The 23596-nt window shown below is 41.5% G+C and overlaps 2 protein-coding genes and 1 pseudogene across 2 annotated transcripts; all 3 read right to left on the bottom strand.

The window, feature by feature from the left end:
• Positions 1-281: 281 nt before the first annotated feature.
• ovol1a (ovo-like zinc finger 1a) lies at positions 282-6338 on the bottom strand. Its single transcript, XM_076289094.1, has 4 exons — positions 5801-6338; positions 2386-2630; positions 1924-2230; positions 282-1809 (listed from the first exon to the last, which is right to left on the bottom strand). The coding sequence occupies exons 1-4, from the start codon at positions 5898-5900 to the stop codon at positions 1445-1447; spliced, it is 1017 nt and encodes a 338-aa protein (XP_076145209.1). The 5' UTR covers positions 5901-6338; the 3' UTR covers positions 282-1444.
• Positions 6339-10497: 4159 nt separating this feature from the next.
• LOC143127530 (E3 ubiquitin-protein ligase TRIM39) lies at positions 10498-23408 on the bottom strand. Its single transcript, XM_076289093.1, has 8 exons — positions 23227-23408; positions 18436-19091; positions 17944-18039; positions 16065-16298; positions 15340-15490; positions 13914-13958; positions 13802-13828; positions 10498-11595 (listed from the first exon to the last, which is right to left on the bottom strand). Exons 2-8 carry the CDS (start codon positions 19087-19089, stop codon positions 11054-11056), a joined length of 1749 nt encoding a protein of 582 aa, XP_076145208.1. The 5' UTR covers positions 19090-19091; positions 23227-23408; the 3' UTR covers positions 10498-11053.
• LOC143127828 (uncharacterized) lies at positions 11922-13421 on the bottom strand (annotated as a pseudogene).
• Positions 23409-23596: the final 188 nt, after the last annotated feature.

Here is a 23596-nt window from a genome sequence, read left to right as displayed (position 1 = left end):
AGGTCTTAAGCTAAGCTTTGCCTACAAGCAAAAGTCAATATATTCTTACAAGGTAGTAGCCTAATATCTGTAGTTGCACTGCCCGAGTACTGTTAAAGCCCTGGAACCCTTCAGGAGATGAGCGTTTATTTTGGAATCTGACAAGACCCAACAGGGGTCTGGAATCCAGTACATAGGCTAGGCTATGTCTTCCTGCTGCGCTCACACATTCACCCATACACACACTGCGCTCCCATGCACTTAACAGGAAATAATGCTCATTATTCTTGCAAAACAAGACCTCTGGAAAACATGATTTAATGATGAGTGTAGTGATTCCCCCCAAAAAATCTCACATCTTTGGCAAAGACAAGATACAACATATGATGCCATTAGTGATCTAAAATGTTTGGTGCCTTACTTTCATTTACAATTTCAAAAATGAAGCTATAACCTATATAATGTTTTCTTCTCCAAACAGCATAAAGCTGCAGCAAGTTCTTGGCATACTTTATGTGATTTATGCAAGGTGTCAATTCCCCCCAAAAGACACAGGATCAGTATCAGTAATGTAATGTGTTTCATGGGGAAAACATGCTGAAAGGGGGGTTGTAGTCAAAAATGGCAAAAAGGACCATAGGCCTAATTGCTTGGTAAGGCTTCAACCACTGCCTTCCCTTTCAGGGTATACTACAATATTTACAAGCAAAAGTTGCACAATCACAATAGAAATTTGTAAAAATAAAAAAGGCAGAAAAAAACATCAACAACAGTACAGACATATAAAGATAAATATAAAGCTCTCTTTATACAACAATATTTTTCTGAATATATTAGTTGAGAAAATCCATTTTGAAAAACAAGCACAGATTTGTACAAGTCTGCTTGAATTCCATTACCCATGGCCATACCAGCAACACACCTTAAGTATGAATACCGTAGCCGTAAACAGCTCTATTAGAACATACCTCAACCATACATCGACACTGGACTGCTGGTCCGAACTTATTTCATGTGTGCCTTTACATCAAAGACAGGGGAAATAATATAGGCTATTTTAAGCATACAGTAGTGATTGCATTTAGAGAGTTCCCATCCTGAGTGCATGTGGCAGCTTACTTGTGCCAATTTCTAGTTACAGAATATAATGTTACACTTTAAAACACATTAAGTCAACTGTCTACCCATCTCAAACCTTCTTTAATATAAGGTTAATGTGTAATGTATATGCAAAAGTACATAGAATTCATGTGATACCTTAATTGTAACCAAAAACCACAGTGAAGTAAAAAAATATATAAATGCTACTTCAAAGATCCATTTGTCTATTGATTGTTAGTTTCCTTCTTGAAGTCCTTTGTTGACAAACTGAGCCAGGAGATGATCAAACACCACCTAGGCTTCTCCATCAGTATGTCTCCACTAAAGCCCTACATGTTTCCGTTTATCACAGAGTAGCTCTTCTCTAACTGCCACCGGATCCTGTAGTATCATCACTATGTAGAGAAAGTGGGGACCCTGGTAGCGACATCTCCTCTGCCATAGGAGCGTCTGATGGCGAGCCTATCGGCCTCCCGCCTGGACTTGCCATTTTACGCGCTGCCTTGTTGCGGAGGAACGTGCTGTTAGGATGCAGGGTGTGGAGATGGTCGATCAGGGCATCCTGTGTTGGCGCCGTGTGGCCGCACTCCTCACAGACGTAGAGTTTGTTGCGCCGTTCTTTGTAGGCGTACTGCTGCGTCACTCCGTGGATCTTCTTCATGTGGGACTCTAGCGAGCAGCGTTGTGTGAATGCCTTATCGCACGCGTTGCACTTGTATGGGCGAACACCTGCAGATGGCAAAAAAAATCAAATATATAAATGAGATCATGGGTTCTTCTTACATTTCTCCAACACAAAATGAGTTTCCAGAAAATCAGAAAACAATATATTTTGGCATATACCTGTGTGAGTCCGAACATGCCGTTTGAGATCAAAGGTGTCATTGAATCCCTTCCCGCAGAAATTGCAAGGGTGCCTTTTAGTGTCGTTATGGCACTTTAGGTGCCTGTTCAGCATACGTTGATACTGGAATGTCTTCTGACATACATGACACACAAAGATCGGCGTTGTGGATGTGCCAGGGCCACCTGAGGTTGTTGTTGTTGTTGTTGTTGTTGTAGTTGTAGTTACACCAGGGGGGACAAAAGGAATAACTGGATCTGTGCTGTCCTGACCCTGAAACTCACCAGGAAGCTCACCTGTAGTCACCTGTGGATGGGCAGAAACAAAGAAAGAGGCAAAGACAGTGAGTCAGAGCTTCATAGTGAAAGTATTTCTGGCAGATGTTTTTTTTCTGCACATGATCCAGCCTTCTCTTAGATATTATGCATTCAAATCAGATAGAACAGTTGCCAGAAACTAACCTTAATCTTTGAGCGTATATAATTGCTGCTGGTGGGCCTTTTACTGCTCTCAGGTCCTGGGCTAGAAGGCCGACCTAATGCAGTTGAGGAGGGTAGTTCAGCCGAAGGAACCACAGGATAGGACTCATGGGTATGGATCTGAGTTTGTGTCGGCAAGTTGTGATCTTTTTGTGTGGAAAGAAATGAGGCAAACTCGGCAGGACTGGCTTCCGTCTCCTCACTGAACACGGTAGGTATCATAGGTGCTAGAGAGAAAGAGGAAGGGACAGAAAAAAAGATGTTATAACAGAAACATGCAAAAACATTCAAATGTAGCAACATTAATATGGTTACAGCTACACTATAGGTTAAGTCCCTTTTCTACAATGTGACTGGATTAAAGGTTGTTTAATCACCAAGTCTTGGCCCTTTCAATCAAAACAGTAACTTTTGCTCTCCGAGTGAATCAACATGAACCTTTTTTATACAGATATCCTACAGTGTACAATTGGTCATGAAAGAGTATTACACATAAAAAGAAACACCAGCAAATCTGCAAAACAAGCTGTTTTTCTGGGAACAACGAAGCAGCTAACACGTATAGGCCAGGTGTACCCATAAGGCAAGTGTATGCATTGTGTGTGTGTGTGTACTTTAAAAATCCTGAAAGGCAGGTGTGTGCGTATGTGCTGTTAGTAAATGCATTGTCTTTCACTGGAGACAGACACTCCAGTTACAGCTCTACCAGTTGGACCAGCCAGGCTTGAGGCACTGGTTTGCTTTTGAGATGCTTCAGCTCAGTCCCTCTAGCAGAGTATGCAACTGGCATAGGCCTACAGACATATTTTAGTTGTGCCATTGTTACACAACACCTTTTAATTAGAAATATTAATATTGGACATATCCAACTATTTACTTTGTTTACTATTCACTGGGTAAAAGGTAGGCCTAGTCGCAGGCTCGCAGCGAAAATGTATAACAGGCTACCGGTGTGAGCAGGAACCTAATAAATAGAGTATCGGTTTACGCAGCAGCCATGGGATGGGCCGATATGCATTACCGTTAGGGCTACTACGTCGGTCTTTTTAACTTGAGTAAATGGGAGACTACGCCCTTCGATTCAAGTTAGTGCCTGCGCACCAGCGCGCCCACCTTTACGAAGGTTTTTAGGGGTTGATCCCAGCGGGGCGTGGCGACAGCAATCGATCGGTGTAGCGGAGAAAACGACACAAAACCCCTGTAGTAGCCCAGCCTACATAAAAACAACGGCAAGCTTTAATAGTTTCTACCCTTAAGGTTTCTCTCTCAGAGAGAAACATGGCTTGATATGGCTTTCCCTTTAGTGCAGGCTAATCTGTAACGTTAGCTGTTTGCTTACCCCTCCCTTTATCTACACCTGGACTGTGCTCTCAGTCACAGTGGGACAATGGAGACTATAAACTGGGGTTATGTTCAGTGTTATAGCATTAATTTCAAGTTTTCATTTATTATTTTGACTATATAAATAAGAAAATAGTTTAAGAGTTTTCCGACACTATACGGGGCTCTATTTAAACATTAAAGGTGCTCTTAAATATTCAGGAACAAGTAGGCCTTTTGTTTTTTCAGACCAGAACCCACTCAAATAACACATATTATTTATTCCGTAGACCTTAGACCTTAAGGTTTGTTAGCCTACATTTTTGTTCGTGGTAGGCTAATGACCATAGTCAATGACGACTCCCTGGCGTGGTGATCAAAAAATTAGACCGAGGCTCAACAGTGGTCTATTTTCGCGCAGTGGTACAATTGATATGCACGATAACACAGGCGCAAGAAAATAGGATTAGGACAATGGATGTGTAATTCGGTGAACAGGCATATAAAGGCAAGGAGCACTGAGTTGAAACATCAGCGGGCCGTGCCCTGTTTACTAAGGGTGTAGCGGGAAGGGGTGCCAACGCGGTAGAGTCCGTTATTTCCTTCCCTATACACTAAACATTAACCAAGTAAAGTCAGGCGCAAATCTGAAGCTTGTAGCCTCTACCCTGTTTTTGCCTCCTCTCTTTACCTTCGTTTATTCCCTGAATCAATAGCGATGTCGTGATTGTTTTACATTTTAGCCTACTCTAGTCTACAATCGATTTCAGAATAATTTCCAAAATCAAATGTACATCAAATGTAGGCTAAACATTAAACCAGCAAAATACACTATCTACCAAAGGCACATTTTTGGGTGCCGCGTGTAGTCCAAACGTCTATTATAAAAGTCTATTATTAAAGAAGAAATTATAAATAGGCCCATATTATCAGGTTCCCTTTTGAATTATATTGGTAAGCTCTGTTGGTAAGTTATGACTTCTAATTTACTAATTCGATAGACCTATTGTTCATTCTACAACGCGTAATTACGCATTGACCTAAACAAAATCAAAGGTACAAAATTAAGCAAGGCCATACTATGTCAAAATATAAATCACAAGCCTTGAAATAATTACTTTCAAGCTAAACAGACTATTAATATGGGCAATGGCATAGCTTAACCTACACCACTGACAAATGACTATAGCCGCACCAAACCGCTCCAAAATTATATAATTGACAAGTCAACAGATTCATTCATTTATTTTTTTATTTATTTTCACGGGCGAAAAGTTTAGCTATGGCAACCCTCGGATGGACGGTTCGAGTAAGCAATAAACAGAAGACTATTCCGTTAGGTGACCATGTGCGTTATCGGATACCCGAGTTTGCTACACTACTTTGCATATGCTCAGCCTTTTTCTGATAATGCACGAGATAACATTTGGCACATATCTAGGCGTCTTGAGGTTTAACATGCCTGCTACTAAACATAATATTTTTCGTATCACCTTGGTTATCCGATTTTTGGCAAATTGTCCTACATTTTTGACAGGTTCACCAATATAAGTAGGCTGTTACTAAAACACTATTGGGCAAACATACAGTTAAGACGAGCATAATTGAGGCGACAATGTTGCAACCAACGGGACTCAAGTTATAAGGAAGCCATTTGGGTCTGAAGGTCAACTTAAAGGGTTGTAACGGCTCCCTCGTTTTCATAACATGTTTCATCCATGTTATAATAGATATTATTTAATTACTTAATAGTTATTATAATAACGGAAACAACAGGCTAGAGTTACAAATGTGGGATAAGGTAGACAGACCTACGTCGTCTCAAAACGATCTCAAGTTATTTTTTTCATTACCCACAACAACCAGGACTAGAACTAAGTTCAACAATAGTCTTACATCAGCCTAGCTTAGGCGAATTTGTTAAATGCTACAAATGAAAATGTTATTTTAAGTTGCAGTACCATGACCAGCAGGCCAACACAAAATATATACTAACATTCACCACCTATGTTTGTTTGATCATTCCCCACCGTTATGCGTAAAAGAAAGACTTTCCCGTCACGTTAACGGGTCTCACCTGGAATATAGATATCTCCACGCTCATGGTCGGGCAGCTCGCTCCAGTTCCGTTTGCCTGAAGAATTACTCGACTTTTTCACAAGGAAGGCTCGCGGCATGGTCTACTCTTGGTCACCCGTTATCTCCACGAGCTCACTATCGTAGGTCGCAATTAAGAAATAGGGAAACGAATTTGTAGGTTACGAGACGTTAGACGATGAAAAGTGAAGAGAAGTCTTCAGTAGCCTAGCTCATAACTGTTTTCCTACTCGACGAGCTCCTTTTCCGCTCTCTTCAAAGTTGGCTATACCTACGCAGGTACTCTGTCCTCCCACTATTTCGCCGTTTTCCAGACTACGCTCCTTCGACTTCGTGTGCTTCCTCCTAAGCTTAGTGGATGTGTAGCAAAGGTGCGTCTCAGGTGAACTCAGGTAGGTCAATGTACTCAAAATATTAATGGAGAAACGAGCGGATGCTGGATGAAAATTCCGTGTCATATACACCCAAAGACAAGACGAATTCAAAGGTTGACCTAAGCGCAGGTACTCATTTCAGCAGGAAACAGGTAACAGCGCGCATGCGTGTGGAAATAACGGTGACAACAAACCTGATCCAGGCTGCTCTCTACGTTTTACCTGTTCGACCGGTTTTCTTTTCTTTCCGTTCCCGTCTTTACCACTCCGCGTCTAGCTGAACAAGGGTTAGATAGAGCAGACCTATTTCAATTAAAATGTTTAAATCAATTACTTTTATGAAGTTATTTCGTCTGAGATTATCTCTAGAGTGTAACTTTATAAAAGATGAACACAGGCCCATGTTTGCACAAGGCTAGAGACATGTTTGGTTAGCAGCTGTCGAAGTGTTTTTTTTAACTCTTTTGAGGACCATATTGGTCAAATATGTGCAAGTATATGTAGTCAAATCGGACTCAATTATTCAGGCCATAGCATTTAAACAATTTGAAAATGGAAATAAACCAAACCAAAAAATTTTGATGGAGGAGATTCTCTGTTAGGGTGTGTAATCTAGGCCTACTGGTTGAGCCTGTGTCATTTGCATGGTTGCAGTGGCAGTCATAGGCTTAGCAAGGCATTAGAAATGAAACTACACAGCACGTGAAACCAAATCTACAGTTGCATCTAAATATCTGCAGACAAAAGCAGCTTCTAAGCACATTATTTAAATCACTTCATCAATCATTTGTTTGTCTTTTTAATTAGCCTACCCTATTGCTTGCCACACCCTGTTCCTCCAGGTCAGACTCCCCCAGGACAGATTTGACCCCCCCCCTCCACACGCACACTTTTGAAAATACTCCCCCACTTTTTGTACATTTAAATTTGTATGTATTCATTTAGCAGACACTTTTATCCAAAGTGACCTACAGCAAGATGAGTTTCAGACATGACATGACAGGCCAGGCCAAGATGAGTTTCAGACATGACAGGCCAGGCTGGAATGGATTGACATTGGCCAAGTACATTTCAATGAACTACGTCTGAAATAAGTTGCCTGTATGAGTATAATTAAACAACATAAGAGGAAGTTTCCATGGAAATTGTTTTCAGAAACGTCATTATCAACCATATCCACATTGTCAACCATATCCTGAAAGATTTAAAAGATTTAAATTCAAAAATTACTTTAAACTATTTAATCACAAATCACAGTATCACCGCAAAAGTTGTGCCACCACTTCAAATGACATTATAAGCAACAATCTGCATATTACATCCACTTCATTTGATCAACACAATGAATACAAGTAGGCATAAGCTACTGTATGTATCTACAGTGAAATGTGAATGTAAACGTGCTTGATCTTGAATGGTAGAGGCAGAGGCGATATTTGTTTTAAAACAAGGGATGAAGTTTAGGGTGAGGTGCACAATGCACAAGGAAGATATGAATAAAAAGAAAGTGGGAGTATGTACATTCAGAATGAACGGTATGTGGTTTGGGCTGTTTGAGTGGTTGAGGCAGAAAATCTACCCTGTATTTCTCCCTGCCTTCCTCATAAGCCATTTCCTCACTCTAGAAAATCATTCTAGCAAATTTAAATGCAAATAATACATGTATGTAAATGCCTCATTCACAATCTTTTCTACACTTATAGACAAAGACAAGCAAACATGTTTTGGTTGTCTGCTTTCTTTTTTCCTGTTCCGTGACATTATAGTGTTTGTTTGACGATGACAGATTTTGCAGACTGATGAACCACTATGTTTGAAGGAATCTTTTCAATGGAACCATTGAACATGACAATTTTTATTTTCTGTGAAAGGACTGTATTCACACACAGACACAGATGCGCAGACACAATGGCAGATGCACACCCACCCACCCACACACACACACGCACACACACACACACAAACACACACGAGCACACACACACACACACACACACACACACTTTTCATGTCAAGCTTTTGATTTCACCTATTTATTGGGATTCATCTGAGACAAACTTCTAAGTGGTATGGTAGCGGGAAAGTGAATACGAATACCTTAAGGAAAAACTGAAACAGTCTGTTATTATTTTCCAACAATTACCCCACTGCCCCCCCCCCCCCCGCACACACACACATTCCACTAATCTCTCCAGAACTGACAAATACTGCAAATACAGGGAGCTACCCTGGCAGGAGCGGTTACCTGTCTTTGTGCTAACATGATGTGGAAGCCATACTGAAACTGTTATGTGTCAGTCACATTTCTGTTTTTGAACCATTTACAGTTTTTTTCTGAATGCTTAAACTCTAATTGATTCTTATAGAACAATTAAAACTAAAAGTATTAATACGTATAGCAAAACCACTCACTGAGTTTGCAAAACTAAAAGCACAAACACTGCACAGCACTCTTTTTGTGGAAGTGTAAACACAACTCACTGCTTTACACTCTATTTCCAAATGATCAACACACTCCTAGCAAAACTATACACATGTGTCTATTATTTACACTATTTTGACAACTCTCTGGCACACTTTCTCATGTGAAAACTGTTAGGCAATCAGCCTAAGCACTATATAAGCCACAGGTAATGTACAATGGGTACAATGGAGGGAGCAGGAAGAGTGAGAAGAGTAAGAATTAGAGCAGGCCGAAGAATAGGACGTGGAGGTGAAGAAGTAGGAGGAAGAGGATGCGGAGGTGAAGAAGCGAGAGGGAGAGGACGACAAGGACAAGGAGGTGAAGTTAGAGGAAAAGGACAAGGAGGAGGAAGAGGGGGGGAAGAGGAAGGGTAAGAAGAGTAAGAAATAGCCCTTTTACAGGCAAAAAAAAAAATCAGTTGACCAGGCATCATGTCAGGCCTGGATACGGCATTCCAGAATATATTTTCCCCGGTGCCTTGGACTAGAGGACATTGCATGTGATGTAGACAAAATTTTGAGAGAGACAACACGATGTAGGCTGATTTTTTTTCTCAGTGAAATTGAAAACTGACATAGCCTACCTTGTGCACAGAGAAAGCAAAAGCCAGATGTGTTTTCTATTCATACCATCAGTGTGTAGTTGGCACATTGTGTGCTTATTATTGTGATGGCTTGTGTTTACTGTTTGATACGAAAACACAATTTTTACGAAGGTGTGAAGAGTTAAGCAAGGTGTGTTAGCTTTTGCAAGAGAACTACAATGTTTTGCTGATTTGGTGAAAGGTTTTCTTATTTGTGTTTAGGGTTTTGCAAAAATAGCCAATAGTTACAAAAAATGTGCTTAAGCAATCAGAAAAAACTGTAAGATGGAAAAAAAGGTCACAAACAAAGGTGCACCAGGTCCTGCTCTTCCACATTCCTATGTGTATCATTAGGGACAATGAAATAGGCCTACTGTTAAGAAACTGTAAAAAAGCTGTTGCAAGTAGCCCAGGTTTACACTACCACAGGATAAAAATAGAGCTTTATCTCAGCGAATGTGTAAGGAGAGGACAGGTCCACATTGTATTATCCTTTTTGGCACGCGATAAATACCCATAGGCTGCATGCATCACACAGTGGCCTACACGCCCAGGATAAACATTTCCGCATCAGTTACAGTTGTTATGCATATGGCTCCCTGTTAATCTTGTTACTCAGGAGGCAAGATGACATTAAAGCGGTTCATTGAATAATGTTGAGATTTTGCGGTTGGTGGTTTCGTTTTCCAATTATCCCAAATTAACTCAGTAGCCTAGCGCTTGACATTGTTAAACAATACGGACATAAAAAAAAAAAAAAAAACGATACCTAACACTTTTCAACACTGCATAAAATACAGTATAACGCCTCACTTAAACCTAGGTGCAACGAGGGAGCTGCCACCTAGGGGAGATTTAAAGCGATGTCGTAAGGAAAAATACCATCGACAGTTACTCTGGACATGCTGAGACAGGTACAGTATGGTTTGCAGAGCTAAAATACCGTTAGGATTTTAGTGTGGTTTGGGAGGTCTGTAGCGGGAGAGACTGTAGACTAACTCCATTATAAAAAATAACCTAAGGACATTCCAAACACTAGGCTAAGATGTAGGTCTAGCTGTAATGTTGGGGCTGCAGCGAATTATGAGTGGATAGGCTAGATGTACGATGGAACGAGGTATTTCGATTTTAACACACACACACACACGTACGCACACACACAAACAAAGAGAGAGAAAGAGAGAGATCCTGCCCCCTGGTGGAGAGACAATGCGTTACCTCATTGCAAGATTGGATTAAAAAGACAGTCAACGCAGTTGAGAGGTTAACATCAGGCTTGAATGCATTTATTTGTAAGTCGACCTCCCTTACATTACTTTGATTGCCAACACATACAAATCTGATGGCTTTGGAATATACAGACATATAAAGAAAATGTGTACGATTCTTATGAATTACAACATAATATTTATAGAAACATTTAAAATATTTAGTTTTTACAAAGACCCTACACATATTTTACATCATCTCAGATATTAGAAATAACAAACAACAAAGTTCAACAGTTTACAATGTTATGAGTGCACAGGCCATTTTGTTGTGGGAATGGACTGACATTTTTCTAGACTGGAGTTGTCATTTCCCAGTTGAGTTCAAGTGTAAAAAAAAATCCAGTTAACTGTTCCATCCCCACAAATCCTTGCATAACTCTAGTCATCACAATATATTCCAGCACATACACTGTACAACAGAAACCACACATTACCAAATCATTTCATCATACACCTGTGGCTGGCACAAACCCATGTACACACACACACACACATACACACACACATGTACACACACACACACACACACCGTGTAAACAGATTAGTCCAACGGCACAGGGGTGATGATAAGTGGTGCCTCGTTCTTGCCTGACTTGTTGGTACAAGGGCTGAAGAAAGGGTGGATGGTGTCAGAGAACGTGTCTTGAAAGGTGTAAATGTGGACCTTTGCTTCCACATTATAGAAGGACACCTGGCCCTTTTCATAATCCACAAACACCCCAACTTTTTGTGGCCGCAGGCTGACGGACAAGCTGGTGGAAGGCTCTGTGCGGAAGGCGTAGTTGGACTTGTCCCGCAGGCTCAGAAACCAGTATCCATTACTGGGGTTCACGGTGATTTTGCCCTTCCTGTTAATGGAGCGCCTGGCCACGCCCACGTCCCAGTCGGTTTTGCCCCCTACCTCCACCTCCCAGTAGTGCCGGCCAGAGTCAAAGCCCTCTCGGCCGAGCACACACACCACACGGTCAAACCGCTCTGGGTTGTCTGGTAGTGGCTGGTGCCGGTCTCCGCACTTCACCCTCTTTCTGTCTTCTGAGAGGATGAGTCGAGGGTGGGCAGTGTTTGGATCCAGAGTGATGTCCGCTGGTAGTGGAGAGCAATGAAGAAGTGAATGGGGGTTATGTGCTGGCCTTACAGATTAAATGATATACTAACTAAATGCAATATGATTTATTAAATCAGCTATACACACACACACACACACACACACACACACACATATATATATATATATATATATATATATATATATATATATATCAGTACATAGTTAAGAACAAAAATATTCATACCCCTGGCAAATATATATATTTTCAACCAGGGGGACCTGGTGACCTTCTCAAAGTAAAGGGTAACACTAAAACACTAACACTAAAAAAGGGGCTACATTAAGATTCTGGAGGAAAAGATCAGGCAGTGTGCCGAGAGACCTACCCCAATAGACGGCATTGGACCATTAAACCACACAATGATCCAAAACATACAGCCAAACAAGGTAAGAAATAATGGTTAACAGAGAACAATATTAACATTTTAGAGTGGCCCAGCCAGAGTCCAGATCTCAATCTGTCAAAAAAGTGAGTACAAGGCCAGAGTGATGGCAAAGAATTGTTCCTGCTTCAAAACCCAGATTTCTGCTAAAAAGGTGCGGTCTAGAATCATTGTGGAGACATGGAGAGGATTGGTAGGTATTAAAAGAAGCATTTTGAGAGCTGTGAATGCAAATAAAGATGTTTCCACTGATTATTTAAAAAGGATATGAATAATTTTGGACTTGCCATTTTCCATAAAAATGTTAAAAAAAAGATGAAAACGCTTCTTTTTTTATTCCATGTTTCTACCACATTGTCCTATAACCTTTAGCCATGTGGCAGTGTCATTTTCAGTCAGAACAAACATATTGGTCAAGAGAAAATCAACATTAAATCAATATTTGCCAGGGGTATGAATAATTTTGTTCTTAACTGTATATACACACACACACACACACACACACACACACTATATTGCCAAAAGTATTGGGTCACCTGCCTTGACTTGCATATGAACTTAAGTGACATCCCATTTTGTAATGTGACGTCAGTCCACCCTTTGCAGCTATAGCAGCTTCAACTCTTCTGGGAAGGCTTTCCACAAGGTTTAGGACTGTATTTATAGGATTTTTTGACATATTCTTCCAGAAGCGCATTTGTGAGGTTACACACTGATGTTGGACGAGAAGGCCTGGCTCTCAGTCTCCGCTCTAATTCATCCCAAAGGTGTTCTACAGGGTTGAGGTCAGGACTCTGTGCAGGCCAGTCAAGTTCATCCACACCAAACCATCCATGGCTTTTTGGACCTTGCTTTGTGCACTGGTTCACAGTCATGTTATATGTTATATGTTATATGTATGAGGCTGTGTACATCCTGCATGGAATGTAACAATGACATGTGTGAAAAAGAATATCCTTATGGGACAATAAAGACTCTATACTACTATGTTGGAACAGGAAAGGGCCGTCCCCAAACTGTTCCCAAAAAGTTGGGAGCATGGAATTGTCCAAGATCTCTTGGTATGCTGAAGCATTCAGAGTTCCTTTCACTGGAACTAAGGAGCCAAGCCCAGCTCCTGACAACCCCACACCATAATCCCCCCTCCACCAAACTTTACACTTGGCACAATGCAGTCAGACAAGTACGACAGAGTTTGGTGTGGATGAACTTGACTGGCCTGCACAGAGTCCTGACCTGAACCAGAACACCTTTGGGTGGAATTAGAGCGGAGACTGAAAGCCAGGCCTTCTCGTCCAACATCAGTGTGTGACCTTACAAATGCGGTTATGGAAGAATGGTCACACTCCTAAACCTTGTGGAAAGCCTTCCTAGAAGAGTTGAAGCTGCTATAGCTGCAAATGGTTGACCGACGTCATATTAAACCCTATGGATTAAGAATGGGATGTCACTTAAGTTCATATGCGAGTCAAGGCATGTGAAGCAATACTTTTGGCAATATAGTGTATATATATACTGCTCTGGAAAAAATTAAGAGACCACTGCACATTTCCTACAGTGACATTTGAATGAGTTGACAGTCATATCATTCAAATGTCACTCAGCAACCAGGATGGTATCAGAAAAATGTGCAGTGGTCTCTTCATTTGTTTCAAAGTTATATATATATATATATATAACTATAAATATACTTTATTTTACTTTTATATTTTTTATGCAGGGAAATGCTATTAAAACACAATGACCATAGGTCGCCAATCATTTCTCCATTGGCTGTGCGCAAACCCTTAGTTCATACCTGCATAGTCTTGTATCCTCTTTTGTTCTGAAACATAGACAACCATTGTCATTGGATCTTAAAACATAGTGGAAATTTAAAGGTGAAATTAAATTAGAAAAATGGTACTTACTTGGTTGGAACTTCATCAAAGAAGATTCCATGTGATTCTGGATACCTATGAAAAAATTTAAATTAAAAGCATCAGAAACAGAAATCGCTTGAACAGACATTTCTAAGCACAGTATATAATGCACATTATTTGAGTAAAGGGAGTCCATAAAGTTGGAATGATAATTCACTACATTGTAGCTAATATTCTTAAGAATACAAAGTGTTCAATCATAAAACCCCAATTTATTTTTTAAAGAAAAAAAGATAAAGGCCTTGTAATGACAACCTAAAAGACAGTTCAGACGTTTTCTCAAGTCAGTTGTGGGAGTCAATAATTTTTTGTCATACATAACATTTCTTAATTATACATACTATATACAACTTCTTACTTCTCAATTTCATATTTTAAGCACTGTATTATTGCCATACCAAAAAGGAATGTCCTGAAAAAATGCATATTTGACTCATTCATCACCATCTAAGCTGTGACAGAGTACTTCCATGAACCACCACATGGTGGCACTACAACACACTACAACAGGATTATGTTGTCAACATTTTGAATAAAAGATCATATTTAGGAATAACCAAAATGTATACCAAAGCTTTCATAATTTACTCAATTAACTGTAATCCAGTGTGTGGAGTAATCATTATGGAGAAATATCTTAATATTGTTTTAATATTCTTTTTTTGTTTTACAGTCTACAACAAGTGTTTCTAATAGTGTTTCTAATTCCAAAGGTGGGCAAAGTGTAGGCTAAAGGCTAAAGCTAATATAATAATGAGGCAAGAAGCTTTTTGCTAATGTCACACAAAGAGCATGATCCTCAGTTCAAACATCTGTGGATCAGGAGCAGTGCTCCCTCACCTCACTGTAGCTCAAAATAATCCAATGTAGTTTTGGGTGTTTTGGCGACTCTAGAGCGCCCCCTAGAGTTGTGAAATATTTATATTTTACCTTGCCATCGTAAATACTTCTTACCGCTTGAGTTAATCATTAATCATTTAAAGCACACACAGCTCAGACATGGGGAATGGTTTACACTATATTTTATAGGATAACCAGAACAATGTCAAATGTACTTTTACATAATGGCATACAGGCAATATTCCGAGCCTTTATTTGACAGGACAGTGAAGAGAGGGCAGGACATGAGTGAGGGAGAGATGGGGAGTGGGTTCAGGAAATGACCTCAGGTTGACCTTGAGCCTGGGTCCCTGTGGGTCACTGAGTATCTTCGAGGTAGAGATGCCGATGCTACCGCTGCGCTATGGCACATCTCTTACAGTATCTTATAGAATAATACAAATGGCTGATGTTGCTTGCTGATAAGAGTATGTCAATATTCACTTTTCTGTCAAGGTTGTCTGAGAAGCTGTATATGCACCTCTGCCACTGATCTAGGCATCTCTGAGGCAACAGAAAGGTCACTCATACTCACCTACTTCTGGAAGTCTCTGTAACTCCTCCTGGAAGCGCTCCAGTAGCTGACACACACTCTGGTACACTCTCCTGGTCCCGAGGTCAGAGGTCACAGAGACCTCAGACCAGTCTTTGATTGGTGGAGGACTGGAAATGGCCGAGTAGTAGCTCTAAGCACAGGAAACGAGAGAGGAGTCTTGAACTCTTATACAGGCATATCAGTGGTCACTATCTCAGCACCTTACAGCCAAGCTCAGGAGCTACACAGTCAAGGTACAGGATATTAATATGCAGCTATCGTGTTCTATCTTTCTTTCTTTTAAATAATATAATATCTATAGTATTCCTATAAGATTATTATAACATTTTGTCCCAAGATTCCTATAGATTTTTGTTAGGGAATTTACATCCAAGTTCAGGAGCTAAACAGTCAAGATACATGATAATAATATGCAGTTATCTTGTTCTTTAGATATGATCGTTTGTTATGTCAGTAAATCTACCTACTGGACATACATACTGGATATACACAGGACAGGTGTTTAATTCCTAGTGCTATAGATAAGGGGTTTCCCACAATCAACCACCAAGCCTATGTACCATCCAAAACAAAATCACCAACAAAGCAACCTTTGTGGGCAAAACCATCACCAGCAGAGCAGCCTTCGAGAGCATTTGACTGGGCTTCTCAAGCATGAGTATTCTAGAACATATTTGGGCCTAAACTCCTATTGGAGTACTGACCTTCAGACACTTGACGTAGTCGTCAGCATGGAGCAGGTTCCCCAGCGTGCTGCTCCTCTTCTTCAGCTCCAGCACCTCCTGCTCCAGCTCGCGGATCATCCCCTCGGCCTGGTGCTCCGCCGAGCACTTGTTCATCTCGATCACCTCCAGCAGCTCAGCCTGGCTCTGCTCGATGGACGCCATCAGCGTGGAGAACACTCGTACGCTCCCTTGAGTCTCCCGCTCGGCGGACATCTTGAATTTTATGATGGGGGTAAGGGAGGGGAATGGGTAAACCCAGTAATAGAGTTATCACTTGGATAGTAGCATGAAAAGTTGTGGTTGCGGCTTCCACCGTTGTGCAAGGCACTTAAAGCTGCAGTTGGCAAGATTTTTTTGATCATATTCACTGAAACCGACACTATGCTCCGGAATATGAATACAGAATACAGAATAACATAAATCAGCCGGTTTTAGAAAAAAACCTCCACCTAGAGCCTGTTATTTGTTTTGCAAAAATCCACAGCTCCCAGTTCTTCTGTCAAGTCAAGTCAAGTCAGATTTATTTGTATAGCGCATTTAACATGCACAGAGTGCAACCCAAAGCGCTCCACATATAAGACATTGTCATTGACACAGACTAACAAAGACAATAGATGCCGGACGGAGCGGCGTAGTCGCCAGCGTACCCGTGACACCAAGACATACAAGACATACAACAAACAAATTAATAAATAAAATAAATAAAAATTAAAAATAAAATTAGTCCAATTTCCAACCGGCTGAAAATGTCCAAGGGCAAAGATGACCCGCGTGAAAACTGCGCACAGCTGTGTCTTCACGATGCAACACCAACAAAGTTCTTTATAACTGACCAACCCGGAGAATTCACTGGCAGTCTGGAGAGCACTGGGAGGACAAGACAGTCCGAATTTGTGATGGGCGACCCTGCTGATTGTCAGCTCGGTGGTCCTAGACAGTGACCATTTGTTGTTTCATGGTTGACGCTGTCATCAGAGTTTCTTAGCACTCAATCCAGACTCCAGGCACCGGTAGATGCTAGCATGGCAGCTCGCAAGTCAGCCGCAGCTCGGTGGTCGTGGCAGCTGCAGATCTCTTGCAGATTGACGTTAGGCCCCCTTGCTGAGCAATCCCTCCGTCCAGACATTGGATGTGCATCGTCACGGATGGATGAGGGACTTCAGAGACATAAGGCAGGCTAGCCAAGGCGCTCATCAGCCCAATGGAAGCTGGTTAACGTTAACGTTAACTTGACGTTGATGGTGTCAGCCGAGTTTGTTAAACAGAAAAAAGGACTAAGAATAACACAAAAACGATCGAAAATAACATGAATAAAGAGTGATTACATTTAACTAGAAAAATAAATACAAAAAATTAACAGAACATTACATAAAATTAAGAACATTACATAAATACAAACAAAAACATGATGCCAGACGGAGCGGCGTGTCTCGCCAGCGTCCCCGTAACCTAGCAACCCCTTCTGGTCCAATGAGAGCAGGGCTGTGTGAGATCTGACCATCAATCACAGTCTGGTGCAGTCTGGTGCGCACTGACGAGCACAAACTCGATGAGAGGGTGCTCGGTGGTAGTGGGGGAGGGGCATGAGAGTTGTTCAACATTTTGGCTAAGTCCCCTCAATCTGTCAGACTTGCCAACTGCAGCTTTAACCCCATGTTGCTATGGGATTCTATGACAATAGCCCTTGTAATATAATTTATATGTGTAAGTAGCTTTGGATAAAAGTGTCTGCTAAATGAATACATGTAAATGTACTCTCACTGTTTATGTATTGAATATTGTACATAAGGGACATACTGTGTAAGTGACACTGCTAGTAAAAACAGCATGAAAATGCTCATGTCAGATGTCAGCTTACCTTGATATCCACCAGGGATGATTTGATCTCCTCCACCTTTCGTAGTCTCTCACTGATCATTTCCTGTATCTCATGCTCCCTGATGCTTATCTGTGACTAAGGTGGTACACAGAGACGATAAACAGGAAATGGCAACTCTTTGTAGCATTGGAGATGCGAAAGAAATGATTCATTTTGACAACAAGAAATCTGAGGAGTCTTTCACAAAACCCTATGAAATCCCTGTAAATCAAATGGTAGACCCCACTGCTCCCAACATAAGACAAGATCATGGGTTTGATTCCAAGAACACACACTGATAGATGATAGCTCTAAGTTAATATTCAAAGCAAGTTATTATGCACCATAAGTTGCTTTGGGTAGAAACCTCAGCCAAATAAAATGACAAAATGCAATATGAATATAATAATATAATATCAAAATAATTCTAAATAAATAAAAAATAAATCTTTCTCCAGTGGACACATGAAGTTACAGATCCCTCTGACCCACCTTACTTTCATGCCAGTGACTCTCTGCTGAGACGACGCTGTGAGACTCATGGCCATGTTCAGCGCACTCGACACAGATGCACTGCTGGTCGGTCCTGCAGAACATGTCCAGCTGCTGCTGGTGTTTGGCGCAGAGCGCCACCCTTTTGGCGTCGGCTGCCCCGCTGAATGTGTACCTCCGGTAGGACACCCGGCGGGTGAACGACGAGGGGTCAGTGGCGTCTTGGGAATTGTCCGGAGGCGGCGGCATCACCGCAACGGTGCCTGGGGCGTTCTCTCGATGAGAGTTCTTGGGGATCTTGATTCTCACCTGTGTGATCAGATCCCCCGGGATCTCCTCGCGTTTGGTCAGCCGTTCCTCTCCTCTGCTGCAGGCTTCTTTCCCCTGACCCCCGCAGGCCCCCTCGCCACCCGACATCCTCTTAAACTGCTCCGTGATCTCGCGCAGCGTACGGTTGATGTGCAGCGGCGGCTTCTTCTGGAAGCTCTCTTTGCAGAGGGGACACTGGCACAGCTTGGCGCCCTCCCAGTAGCGGCCGATGCAGGTCATGCAGAAGCTGTGTCCGCACGGGGTGGACACGGGGTTGTCGAACACGTCCAGACAGATGGAACACTGGAACTGCTCCTCGGACAGGAAGCTGCGAGAGAAAGACATGTCTAGGGATGAGGAGAGGAGAGAAGAGGAAGGAGGTGGGAGGAGAGGAGAGGAGGAAGGAGAGAAGGGATGAAGATGGAAGGAGAGGAGAGAAGAGGAGGTGTTAGGAGAGAAAAGAGGTGGAGGGAGAGGAGGTGGTAGGAGAGAAAAGAGGTGGAGGGAGAGGAGGTGGTAGGAGAGAAAAGAGGTGGAGGGAGAGGAGAAGGGAGGGAGGTGGAAGGGAAAGAAGATGAAAGCAGAGGGAGGGAAAGAGAGAAGCGTGAGATAGGAGAGAAGATGAAGGTAGAGGAGGGAGGGAGAGGTGGGAGAGATAGGAGAAATGATGAAGGGAGAGGAGGGAGGGACATGGAGAGAGAGAAGAGGAGGGAGAGATAGGAGAGAAGATGAAGGTAGAGGGAGGGAAGGAGAGGAGGGAGAGATAGGAGAGAAGATGAAGGGAGAGGAGGGAGGGACATGGAGGGAGAGGAGAGGAGGGAGAGAGATGATGGAGATGGAGGGAGGTGGAGGGAGAGAGATGAGGGACCGAGATTAGGGAGGTGGAGGGAGAGGAGGAAGGGAGAGAGAGAAGGGAGAAAGATGGAGGGAGAGGAGGCGCAGGTGAGCAAGAGTTGGAGGGGAGGACAGTGGCCAGATGTAGAAGGTTAAGTAGAGTGTAAGAATAATGGGGAAAAAAACATGAAACAGGATGCTTTATATTAGATAAGAAATATCTAAATAACTAATCCTACATGTTTTAATGTGGCGTTGAGATATTTTGACAAATGAACTGAATAAAAGGATCTTTCTTCCTGATTAGGATAGAGATATAACATAATTTGTTCAGCCTCAATGACATTAAAGCAACTGCTATCAGTCTCATGTTCAGGTACCTCTTGCTGCAAAGTTAGTTTAGGGCACAAAACATGATAGTCTTTGACTGTATTTAAAGATAAGCGGAAATATTTTGACTTTGCAGTGTTTTACTGTTCTGCATGGCTGCGTCAGTAGCTATCTGCTCCGGATTGCCAGGTTGCCACTAATCAGAGTCCTATTCAGTGTAGTCCACGTGAGCAGGGATGGATTACTGCACGGGCCTACTGGGCCCAAGCCCAGGGGCCCAAGGGGTCAGGGGGCCCTGAAGCCCAAGCCTTTTTCATGGAATCATTGCCTCAATATCAACAAATCACGATGTAGGCTATAAATCTGATTGAATTTAGTATTGACCATCCCCAAAATGCACCAGAATACAGGAAATCACAAAAAACAAATTAAAAATGTTCTGGGGGAGGACCCCCAAACCCCCCCCTCCCACATATACAGTACGACAATAAGTGGGGGGCCCTTAATACATCTGGGCCCAGGGCCCGAAAGTTCATAATCCGCCCATGCACGTGAGATGGGATGACCAACGCCATCTCCTGTCAGCCTGGAAGGATACTTAAACCCTAACTATTTCCTTGTCTAGTTAGAGCAGCTGATGGATCTTTAGGTGAAGTCATGCTGTCTCTCCCTTGATGCGCATCATTGTAAATAAACTCTGTTCCTGATTTTTCATACTATTGGTCTGACTGGGTCTCTAATAAATCTATGGTATCAAAATTACCATCAGTTTTTGACAGCTCCCAGGAGATAAGCATTGTGTGAGCTCGAATGTGTGCCAGAGGAAAAAAAATAAGATCTTGTACATTTCAAACTAGTCCTTCTATCAATCCATCTTCAACTGGAATGAAACCTGACTGGAATCACCGTAGCAAAACTATTTTGTAACTCAACAACAATGTGCTTATCAGACTGCTTAGTCACTGGGAGCACAAATATTCATATGGTCCGCTACATTCGTGCTGGTCTCTTTTTCATCAATGCATGATACAGTGTCACAGTTCTAACAGGTCAGATCCAAGGGCTTAAGTTTGTACTAGGGCTGTCAATCGATTAAAAAAAAAATCTAATTAATTACATACTCTGTGATTAATTAATCTAAATTAATCGCATATATCATTTTTGCTGAGAAAGTATTTTAAATATTTAAATTCAAATGAATCATTGAATAATCAGCATTAGTGACATTAAAGTTCAAAAACTCTTTTATTATTATTTTCACTGTTCAAATAATGGCCATAATAATCTATGATATGATATAATATGCTGAGGAAATAAATTCAAAAGTGCTTCGGGAAGAAGTTTTTTTCACATAGAAGGCATTTCATTCCACAGATATAACCTAGGGGACACAATGAAAATAAATGCACTCCCCTCACTCCCTTCAATGTCAACACTATTTTTTTCCATTAATGTGCGACTTTAGAGTTGACAAACTCCGGTGATATGCAAATTCCTTGCTGCAGACATTGCAGAGGACTTTATTTTAATCAACACCTTATTTTTGTCAACACCATCAGGCCGTTTTTTTTTAAGTAAATGGTCCAATCAATGATCTAGGCAGCACATTTTCTTCTTTCCTCCTTCATTTTACAGTAATGGTTACTAACTAGAACGGCTCGGGGTCAAAGGTCATACGGAATCGATTAATCTGCGTTATTTTTTTTTAATCAGTTATTTTTTCTCAAATGAATTAATCGAAATTAATCAGTTATTTTGACAGCCCTAGTTTGTACATATGTATATTAATTGCACAAAAATATTCTGCATTCTTAATACAGCATAATTTCATAAAAGAGTGCATTTAGAGACATACTGATAAAGCCCTGACAGGGCTCCAGAGTGCGACCAATTTGGTCGCATATGCGACCTAATTTTTCAAAAGTGCGACTAAAAAAAATCGGAGGTCGCACCGGTGCGCCCTATTCGAGAGAGGAAAAAGTGTCCGCATTGAAACTCTACCTTTGGTTCAATAACAGACACAAATTTGGCCAATATCGTGGTTTAAACAAATCACAGATAGTGAAGGGCGGGACCTCCCCTCTGATTGGCCGTGGCCCAGTGCCTGTGAGTAAATTTTAAAATGCGTGTGCTGCAGAGAGAGAGAGAGAGAGAGAGAGAGCGAGGGAGGTCAGAGACCCGTCAGATAAACAGAGTGGATGTAGTTGCATTACGGTCACATAGGCCGAGATAAATGTCCCCTCTCCCCACTGCCTTTCAGCGGCTGGCAGCAGCAAACCGATCAGACGAGCCCGAGATGATGATCAAGTTTATCGTTGCCTACGATAGGCCTATTGAAACTTCCCTTCACCAAGTTCAGTCCGAAATAATTATTCACCATAAAATAGTTTGAACGTAGGCTAAACCCGACGTACAGGAATGCCACTTGCGCCAAATTTATAGGAGTCATTGCAGATGAAAAGACGTCTTAAAATTGCGAACAATGCATACAACGACCGAACGACAGAGATACAGATATCGCCGAAAAGGAGTGCGTCATTGACCGCAGTTACATGCAGGGAGTAACCCGGTTTTCAACAGCAATATTCGTTTTGCGCGCGAGTTGTGTAAACTCATTCTGATGGCATCAATCAATTTAATCCGGTATTTGGCGCAAACCGAATATCGCTGCTACATTTAAAGCCCGAATATTCCCTGCATGTATACAGTGGTCATTGTGTACGGTGAATTGAATGGACACATTTAGATCGAGCATGGCAAGTCATTGCAATAGCCTATAATAATAGGCCTACCATTTCGTTACTGCATTAACCATGTTCTTATTGAAAATTTAAAAATACTAAAATTAAAAAGTAAATTGCATTGTGGGGCTGTCAAATGATTATTGCAATCATCATTGCAAAATCACATAAAAATCCCCCAGGCTACTTGGAACATCTCTTTAAATTGTGCTCAAATACATTTCTATGGAAGATGCTGGTGATCATGAAGGATAGTATGTAAAACATTGAGCCATGAGATGTGCAGTTTGAAGCCCTTAAAAGACGTGCACTGTTAATTTACTCACTGTTATTTTTTATTTAATACATTTAATATTTTACATTTAATATTTTACATAAAACTATGTCAAAAGACTAATTTGTATTGGTAACTATTGGTATTGGTAACTAAGCTATGCACTTTCATATGACATGCATTCAAACACGCATGCACACACACACACACACACACAGCATGCTTTGCATGATTTCTACCTATTCTACCTATAATCATGCTTTGCATGATTTCTACCTATTGATACATTCATCTGCATCTTACCTGTGCAAGTAGCCCTTCACCTCTCAAGACCACTGCTTTAGTCACCAATTCTGTATGTATGAGGTCGAATGTATGTGGTCTGTCCTCTGTTCAGACACGTGTGGATGAGGGTGTATCCTCTGAGCTTAATGGTGTTACTCTAAGAGAAGACGGCACGACTGATGTCAGTCACTACACAGATTGGTTTTTGTCATCTGGGCTGTGGTTCTACTCAGCCCCTCCTTCCCGCACTACAAATGGACAATGCAAACTAACCTGTCAGACAGGACAGGAGCTTACTAGTGGACATCATCTTTTTTTTGCAAGAGGTTACACTGCATGTGTGGCTATTTTACATTACGAAACTTCTACAGTATGTTCTTTACTCATA

The sequence above is a fragment of the Alosa pseudoharengus genome, unplaced genomic scaffold, assembly GCF_046254945.1.
Source record: "Alosa pseudoharengus isolate Yale_2024_CS ecotype anadromous, Long Island Sound unplaced genomic scaffold, YU_APseudo_1.1 YU_APseudo_1.1_scf_17, whole genome shotgun sequence".
NCBI classification, from domain to species: Eukaryota; Metazoa; Chordata; class Actinopteri; order Clupeiformes; family Clupeidae; genus Alosa; species Alosa pseudoharengus.
Note: the sequence above shows the minus strand (reverse complement) of the source record. Positions and strands in the feature narration are given on the sequence as shown.